The 9,445-nt window shown below is 47.2% G+C and overlaps 1 protein-coding gene across 3 annotated transcripts in view; it reads left to right on the forward strand.

Annotated features, from left to right (window-relative positions):
• The window catches only part of RGS19 (regulator of G protein signaling 19), a 44,400-nt gene extending 42,261 nt beyond the window's left edge, over positions 1-2,139 (forward strand). For all 3 annotated transcript variants that reach the window (XM_033153750.1, XM_033153749.1, XM_033153751.1), the window contains exons 5-6: positions 491-725; positions 1,399-2,139. In XM_033153750.1, coding sequence (XP_033009641.1) covers positions 491-725; positions 1,399-1,587 — 424 coding nt within the window. In that variant the 3' untranslated portion in view covers positions 1,588-2,139. The remainder of the gene's footprint in view (positions 1-490; positions 726-1,398) is intronic.
• The last annotated feature ends 7,306 nt before the right edge of the window (positions 2,140-9,445 follow it).

Raw genomic sequence — 9,445 nt, forward strand, 5'->3', positions numbered from 1 at the left:
CATCTCTATAGCCCACCTTTTTTCTGAGGAGCTCAAGGTGACATACATAGTTTTCTCCCCAACCCATTATATCCCCACAACAACCCTGTGAGGTAGGCTAGGCTGGGAGTGATTGACTGGCCTGAGAACACCCAGCGAGCTTCATCGCCGAGTGGGGATTTGAACCCTGGCCTCCCAGGCCCTAGTCCAACGCTTTAACCACTGCACCACACTGCCTGTCAGCAGTCTCAGTACCTAGCTCCATATTGTAGGCCAGGGTTCCAGGCAGGGGACATTTCCTGCCTACCTGGAGATGATAGGGATTCATCCTGGGACCTGCAGAATCTCTCCCCCTGAGCTGTGGGGTTTCCCAGGCGGCAAGCACACTGGGGGGAGACTCTTGGGAGCAGGCCGAGGGGACTGAAATAACTCCTTTTCTCCCCCATCTTGTTCCCTGTGGCTCCTCCTACACTCCCTTTGCCTCTGCCTGGCGGGAGGGCTGCCCCTTCAGCGCCAAGCCGACGACTGAGGAAGTCAAGGGCTGGTCCCAGTCTTTTGACAAGTTGATGAAGAACCCAGCCGGCAGGAACGTGTTCCGGGAATTCTTACGGACTGAGTACAGCGAGGAGAACATGCTCTTCTGGCTGGCTTGCGAAGAACTCAAAAGCGAGTGCAACAAGCATGCCATCGACGAGAAGGCTCGGATGATCTACGAAGATTACATCTCCATCCTTTCGCCCAAGGAGGTACCTGTCCGTTTGCAGCTACAATTGTAAAGTTGGAAGGGTTCCCGTCCCAAGGGTCAGCTATTCCCACCCCCTACGGTGCAGGAATCTCAGCTAGATCATACATGACAGATACCTACCCAGCCTCTGCTTAAAAACTGTTGTTTGATAATGTACTTTATTATCCCAGCTCCTTCCCTCCCTCCCCCTGGCTGATGTTTCCATTTCCCCTGTACTTCCCAGTAGGGCTGGATGATGTATCGATACATCACCCAAAATCGGTTTGAAGTCCACATTGTGATAACGGTTTCATAATATTTGACATGGCGATATTTCACGAATCATATGTGTGTGCTATGTAAAAAACCGTGATATGGGGAGAAATGGCCATCCCTTCTATCGTGATTCCTGCTGCCCCTGTTGCTCTGCGCTACAACATAACAGTTGTAACAATTTGTTAAAGATAAGTAAAAATGTGTCGCTTTTAGACCCCTAAGTAGGAGCAGTTCCCAGGACATTACCCCGTTCGCTTCTGCGTAGTTAACATCCTTATTGCAGACATTGTGAAAAATCAGTATATCGCAATGTTTAGCTGGTGAAAACCAGACATCACCCAGCCCTTCTCCCCAGCAGATTTGCTTCCTGTCTTTCCCCTAAAAGGTGTTGTTGCTTCTCTCGCCCACCTGTCCCTCAGGTCAGCCTGGACTCCCGCGTCCGCGAAGGCATCAACCGCAAGATGCAGGAGCCGTCCTCGCACACCTTCGACGATGCACAGCTACAGATCTACACACTCATGCATAGAGACTCCTACCCCCGTTTTCTGAACTCGGCCGTATACAAAGCACTGCTCCAGAGCGTCTCTCGGTCATCCTCGGAGTCCTGAGTCCCTTCCACCGCTGCCATCACTGGGGAGGGTGGGGAGAGAAGCAAAATACGAAGTGACGGTTCTCCTTTCATACGGCAGGTGTTAACTTTGGGTTTTTTTAAATATATATATATATATGGACCTCCCACTTGGTCTTACAGAACCAAGGGACTTGAAATGGCATTCCGGGCCAAATCCCGTAAAACCGCCTTGGTTCTGAACAACAAGCTGCTGGTCCAACTTACTAGGAAGTTTGCTCCATGCAAACCTGCCCTGTCTTCTTCTGCCAGAAAGGTGGCACCTGCCGCCACGTGAACCTCAAAACTCAGGCCTCTGCTTTTACTACTGAATCCGTGTTGGCAAGCTAGCACATGCTGACCACGCAGAAGAACTAAAGTACGGAAGGAATCGGCCAACTGGTGCGGGGAGGGGGCGAGAGAATCCTGGGCAACATGGCGAAAGAAAGAAAACAGGCCAAAATCCACATCTTCTGAATATTGTTCTTCCTGTCTTTTTTCTGTTTTGTTCGGATTTCCCTGTTTAAAAAAAAAAAAAAGAGCTGTTTCCGTGGCAGATCTCAAATGGTTCTGGTGGAAACTTCAGTCGGACCAATATGGGTTTAGCATAAGAATATTATGAATTGCACATGTGTAGGTGGTGGTTTTTGGCCAGAGTCCCGTGCATCTCACAGGCTTTCTCTTTTCCCCCACGTTGCATTTATTCCAGCTGGGGCCAGACCTCGAGAAGGCTTCTGTCATCTCAGTGATGTGGGAAAATTGAGCAGGGCTTGGCCTTGGAGCTCTTGGAGGGGGGATAGGTAGGGTTGTTGAGGAGTTCCGCTGAAAGCAGACCTCCCTGGTGCAAATCATGGTTTTGCTCTTCTCAGAAGCAACCCGGAAGTAAACTCCAAATTTCCTGAGATCCCAGAAGTGTACAGGAGGCTTCCAAGTGATAGATCTCCATGTTAGCAGCACAGGGGGTAATAGTATGATTACATGTTCGTCCTACAAAGATTCAGGAGGCCTTCGGTGGTGGAGATGCTTGTTGGAGCCCATCAGATTCTGGGAGGTGTGAGGCTCTGGAACTGAGAACTGGTTTTCGAAAGGTAAAGGAAGTGTTTGGCAGGTGGAAAACGGGGGTTCCACCTTACTCCATTGGGAGCAGACTTGGATGGAGAAGGAAACTTTCCCCCCGGACCACAGCAGAGTTCCACAGCACTCCATGGTGTAGCAGACATGCCAAGATGAGGCCTTGAGCCTCTGAAGGCTGTTGCCTTCATGTCCTGCCTGTGAGCTTCCTAGAAGCATCTGGTTAAGCACCGGGGGAAGCAGAAAGCTAGAATAGATGGAACATTGGTTTGTTCCAGCTGGTCTCTCCTCACTGCACATGCTGGAGCAGAATGGAGTAGCTCAGTCGTGCCTGTTGGAGGAAGACAACACCTCCTCTCTCCAGCAACTCAACAGCAGAAGTAGGCTGAGTGAGTGAGATAGGACTATGGGATATGGGATGGTGTGGCCTGTCTCAGAGGCTGGGTTGCTTAGCGACAACCTCTAAGGAAGCCTAAAGGTCAGGGGTGTCGCACACGCCTCTCAGATAGGGCTGTGGTTCCTTTTAATCAGAATTGCAGAGTTGGAAGGGACGCGAAGGGTCATCTAGTCTAACCCCCTGCAATGCAGGGATCTCAACTAAAGCAACCAGCACAGGTGGCCATTCAACCACTCCCAGAAGGAGTCCATTCCACTGTTGAACAGCCGTTACCATCAGAAAGTTCTTCCTGTTTAGTCAGAATCTCCTTTCTTGTAAATTGAAGCCGTTGGTTCGGGTGCCATCCTCTGGAGCAGGAGAAAACTAGCTTGCTCCATCTTCCATGCAGCAGCTCATTAGATTTTTGAAGATGGCCATCATATCTCCTCTCTCAGTCTCCTCTTGAGGAGACAGGGGTCCCACCAGATTTGGTTTCTCCCATCATACTGTTGCAGTGTCAGGAGAAGCTGCATCCAAAAAAAAGGGACAGAAGCTCCTTGGCAGAAAGAAACTCATTGCATGGAGTGTGATGGCTGCCCTTCTTGTTCTGTTCATGCAGTGTTTCTCCAAGCAAAACCCTCACCTGAACTATGCCAGGTCCCAGTGCGTATCTGCCTGGGGAGATGCCACTTTATTGACTCTTCCTCACACTAGATGTGCACCTGGTTTTGTGTCTTCTTCCATCAAAGATGGGACATCCTCCTTTTGTTCTTCTTCCTCCTCCCCTTCCATGATCTCAAAAGCTTATATTGTTTGATGCTGGGTGCCAAAATTGTAGCTAGTGTCACAAACTGCAGCCTGTTTGTCACGGTCTCTTCCGAAAGATGGGTGTGGGTGTCTGTTGAAACCATCCTTTCATCAAGCCACAATATGCAATTATGTTGATGCCTCTGCATCTGTGTTGCCACCACAACAACACTTGGAGAGCTACTTGGGTGGCCGGTAAGACCCGAGCTCCTTCTCAACCGTCTTTTATTTGCAGTTCTCTCGTTTCTGCCTGGTAACACCTGCACTTCGCGAAACTGGCCTTGGAGAGTCTTAAAAGGAGCAATTGGGTTTATTTTCTCCCTCTTTCCACACAACGATCAGAGGGCACATGTTCACATCATGGCAGGCTTCACACACATACACACAACAAACAAACCCTTTTTTGACCTGTGGAACTCTCTTCCACCAGAAGTAATAAAGGCCAATTGTGTCAATTGAAGATTATTATTTTTTTACAGGTGCGAGAAATGTGAGAACAGCAGCAAGTGACCTCCAGTAAGTACAACAGTGTGAATAGGCTGAGTGTCCTTAATTCTGGAAAGAAACAGGTGGGTAGCCGTGTTGGTCTGCCATAGTCAAAACAAAATCAAAAATTCTTTCCAGTAGCACCTTAGAGACCAACTGAGTTTGTTCTTGGTATGAACTTTCGTGTGCATGCACTTCTGAAGAAGTGTGCATGCACACGAAAGCTCATACCAAGAACAAACTCAGTTGGTCTCTAAGGTGCTACTGGAAAGAATTTTTGATTTTGTTCTGGAAAGAAAGGAAAGGAAACGGCCCTTTGTGAGAGTACTGTAGCTCTGTTAGGATACATCTTTCCTGATTCAGACTGGACAGATCAGTGCTGACTCCTGCATTGACATAGACGTAGTGACAACAAAATCTTTCTCTTGAGTTCCAGTTCTTACATACTGGTGTGTTTGTGGAATACAAATGCCACACGCATTTGGGGTTATGTTCCATGTGCTGGGGTGGCTGTACGTTATGCTGCTTTGAATGTGGAGGTGCTGATTATCTGAGTGCTCCACCAAGGAACGAAGACACAACCACACACACTTTGCTGCTTAATGCTGTATTGTGGTTGTCTAAAAGCAGCAGAAATGCATCTGGGTTCTGGCACTTTTCTGACCAAAGCTTTTCCTGTAAATGTGGGTCAGGTACAAGGTCTGTGGATATAAGGGATCTGGTTTGTGTATGAGAGAGAGAAATGTTTGGGGGAATGGTCAAGAGACCACCCTGCTAATTGTTCTTTCTGGAAAGATGTTGGGATGGGCAGATCTGAGTAGGGGAAAAGCTGGAGGAGAAAGGGTTAAGTGGCCTTTTCCCACCCAACCTTCCAATTGGGCCATTTTCAAATTAAAAAGAAGCATAGCTCTCTAATGTTTTGCTAGACTATCCAGTGCTTGGGATGGAGAGCAGGTTTTGCCACAGGAAGTCTCCCTATGTGGTTTCTCCAGTATTAATGATGGGTGTTATTCACTGGGGCACTGGAAGGACAGATCCTGAAGCTGAGGCTCCAATACTTTGGCCACCTCATGAGAAGAGAAGACTCCCTGGAAAAGAGCCTCATGTTGGGAAAGATTGAGAGCACAAGGAGAAGGGGACGACGGACGACAAGATGGTTGGACAGTGTTCTCGAAGCTACCAACATGAGTGACCAAACTGCGGGAGGCAGTGGAAGACAGGCGTGCCTGGTGTGCTCTGGTCCCTGGGGTCACAAAGAGACACGACTAAACAACAAAATTCACTGGGGTGAATGGGTAAAGAGTCCTGCCCGGGGCATGGGCGAAATATTGTCCCCAACCTTTTAGAATCAAATGTGCTTCCTACGCAGCTCCGTAGGACTGGTGCAAAAGGAAGATGAAAACTTGAGCTGCATCAGAACAATTGGGGCAAATGGCTGCATTGCATGATATATATTTTCAAGTTAGCTGAGTGGGATGAGCATTTTCTCAGTGTGAGAGATACGGGCTAAATTCGAAGAGCTTTGGAAGCCTCTGCCTGAGCTGAAACGTCTGCAAGAATTTTGCGGGAAGCTGCAAGGATTTTTATTTTTTTAACCTTAAGCAAAGCTTCCACATGCCCATCTCTGCCACTCTGGGGAAAGACCCATACAAATTATTCCAACTGATCTGGGCAAAGTTAGGTAATCTATGGAGCTGCATGTAACTGAGCCCTGACAGTTCTGACTGGGCACTTAACAGCAACGTCTCCCTCCTGGGATATTGATTTGGGTTTAAGAGACATTTATAGATTGCCCTTCTTCCCAAAGGATCCCCAGGTGGTGAACATACAAGATGAAACAGTCTACAGTGGTAACTTGGTTTTCTCAAACTTAATCCGTTCTGGAAGCCCGTTCCAAAACCAAGGCGCGCTTTCCCATAGAGAGTAATTCAAAATGGATGAATCCATTCCAGACTTTTAAAAACAACCCCTGAAACAGCAATTTAACGTGAATTTTACTATCTTACGAGACCATTGGTCCATAAAATGAAAGCAATAATCAATGTGCAGTACTGTAAAATAAATTAAAAGACAGTATTGTAGATGATAAAAATTATCATCCACACAGTCACAAGAACAAATTAACAGAAAAAAGCCTCAAAATAGCAAAAACGAAAGTGCCAAACCTAATCCATCCTGGAAGTCTGTTTGACTTCCAAAATGTTCGAAAACCAAGGGACCGCTTCCGATTGGTGCAGGCGCCCTGGAAACAATAACCGAAAGCCGCATCGGATGGCTTCTCAAAAACGTTTGAAAACCGGAACACTTACTTCCAGGTTTTTGGCGTTTGGGGAACCAAGGCATTTGAAAACCAAGGTACCACTGTACATAAAACATCACATTAAGCAGGTAAAGTGGTTCAAGCACCCAAATATCCATGCCCATTCACAGACCGTCAAATGCACATGTGAAAATCTTCCCAAGTTGCCAGCGAGTCCGGGGGGGGGGGGCAGCCTATTTTGTGGAGTTTCACCAATGGGAGGTTCTGCTGCAGAAAGCCCTATTGTATGACACAGACCTGGTTGCAGTATCAGATGCAGCCTCCAATGGAAGCAAAGCAACAAGGCCTAGCTTGACAAGTAAGAATACCTCCCAGTGAGTTCTTTGGTCCTGACTCTCGAGTTGTTAAAAGACAACACCTTGTAGCAAATGTCAGTGAGATCTGGCAGATCGCTACAACTGAGAAAGCCTTTTTCTCTTAGAGGAAACTGGGATTCCAACTTAATACCCTCCAACATTTCTCCAATGTGGCACAAAGGGTGGGAGAATTTGATGGTAGAGAAAGCAGATTGATGATTCTGTCCAGAGCACTAGAACTCTTGAGTCTGCCAGTGGATTTTACTGGGAGTGGATTCAGGACAGACCAAAGTACTGCCCACAAAGCAGTGTGGGATTTATGTACATTTGGAAGGGATCACCAGGGTTCATCTAGTCCACCCCCCTGCAATGCTGGAATCTTTAATCCAATGTGGGGCTCGAACCCACAACCCTGAGATTAAAAGTTTCGTGCTCTACCAACTAAGCTATCCTAGCAGTAGATCACTGCCGCTGTCTTAGATCTGTTTGGTTTTTAAAAAGAAAATGCATGGAGGGCAGTTCTGTTCAAAGCTACTTAGCCATGCTGGTGGAGTGGAATCTCGTTTTCAGGCAGCATCAATCCCAACACCAGTTTGTGGGTCATGTTGGTTTGTGAATTTCCCAGAGGCACCTTGGCTGGCAACTCTTGGAAACTGGTTGCTTGGCTGTGCATGGAGCCTTGGTTTCTAGTCCTCATGTTCTTTTGTGGAACTTTCATTTGCTGTAATGTATCTGCAATGGGACCCAGGTGCGCTGTGGGTTAAACCACAGAGCCTAGGGCTTGCCTATCAGAAGGTCGGCAGTTCAAATCCCTGCCATGGGGTGAGCTCCCGTTGCTTGGTCCCAGCTCCTGCCCACCTAGCAGTTTGAAAGCACGTCAAAGTGCAAGTAGATAAATAGGTACCGCTCCGGCAGGAAGGTAAACGGCATTTCCGTGCGCTGCTCTGGTTCGCCAGAAGCGGCTTTGTCATGCTGGCCACATGACCCAGAAGCTGTCTGCGGACAAACGCCGGCTCCCTTGGCCTATAGAGAGAGATGAGCACCGCAACCCCAGAGTTGGACACGACTGGACCTAATGGTCAGGGGTCCCTTTACCTTTCTGCAACGGGATTTTCTGTAGAGTGCACCCATGATTCAATGCATAGAGAATCCTGTTTGGGGTGGGGTGGGGAGTATGACTGTATGACCTTCAGATTCACCTAGCTCTTTTTATGCTTCAGCTTGTTATGAAGATGAGAGCAGGAAAGATTCGAGCAAAATAATCCGTTTATATCTGCATTAGAAAATTGCAGCACCATTTGGCTAAAATTGGGTTTTTAGTTTACCTTTAGGCAAAATAAACGATCAGGAAATGCTGCTTTACGGTGGATCTTATATTGCACTCACTTTGGATTTTTTTTGGGGGGGGGGGGTTCAAAGAAAATCCTTACTCTATGGATGCCATGGAAACAGCAGCGCGTACCAAGCTGAATGCACAACAGTTGTTTCTCCGTATCAAGCAACTCCAGCAGGAATAGAAATATGTTGGGGGAGGAAAGGAAAAAATGTTTATTTTTGCAAAACATAAAAGGTGGAGCTTGGAAGCGGATTGCCAGGCTTGCTGCAATATTTGCCATATTTAGTCTGTTCTCCAACTGGCAAAGGTACAAAACAGCTATGGAATCCCAACACACACCAGAGGCTTGACGTGGCAGGCTGCCTTTTCAGATCATGTCAAATCCTTTCTGCATATCTGACCCATCCCTCTACCAAAAAAACCTTCCATTTTTTTATTTTTTAAATAAGTCTCCCCCACCCGAACCGATTACGGCAGTGAGTTCCTGGTGTCTTTAAGTGATGGTATTTTAGAAGGAAAGGACAACAATGAAGATTTTTATTTATTTATTTATTTAAACGCCCTTTGTGGTTCCACTGCTTGGAAAGGGAGAATGAATGTTCACATCCATGGATATCCCAAGATCCTCCTGTGCCGGCAGGCTAGAGAGATGCTACGAAACCAATTCAAGGAAGCAAAAGTGCCTGGCTGTTGTAACTGGCTTTCCCTTTCGCCTGCTGGGTGGCTATTTTATTTCTTTAAAAACAAAACAAAGGCAACTAATGGGGTTTCCGCTCTCACCTAAATCTATGCAAATTATGCATAGTCATTTGGCCCTGTGGCACTGATTTCTAAAGAGGGACTTTGATCTTTTAGAATTGTTACCCGGGTGCAGTGCATGAAGAGCTCGTGGCCTCATCTTTCTGTTAACGAATTTTTATTACTTTGTTCCTTCGCAACTGTACATGGAACATACAGAAAAAGCGGGTGGGGAGAAGCAGGCACAGATGCGGCAAAGGGCAGGAGATGGAAGCCAATCTGCCTTTGCCAAAAGCTGTGTGATCTCCCTGCACATCTCTGCATTTTCTTGCCCTACCCTTAGCTACATTGGCTGCTGGGGAGTGATGGTGCAAAGTCCTGTTTCCTGGGATTGAAGTGGGCGCTGGCTTTTCTGCCATCTAAAAGCCC

Source organism: Lacerta agilis, chromosome 6 (assembly GCF_009819535.1).
Source record: "Lacerta agilis isolate rLacAgi1 chromosome 6, rLacAgi1.pri, whole genome shotgun sequence".
Lineage (NCBI taxonomy): Eukaryota > Metazoa > Chordata > Lepidosauria > Squamata > Lacertidae > Lacerta > Lacerta agilis.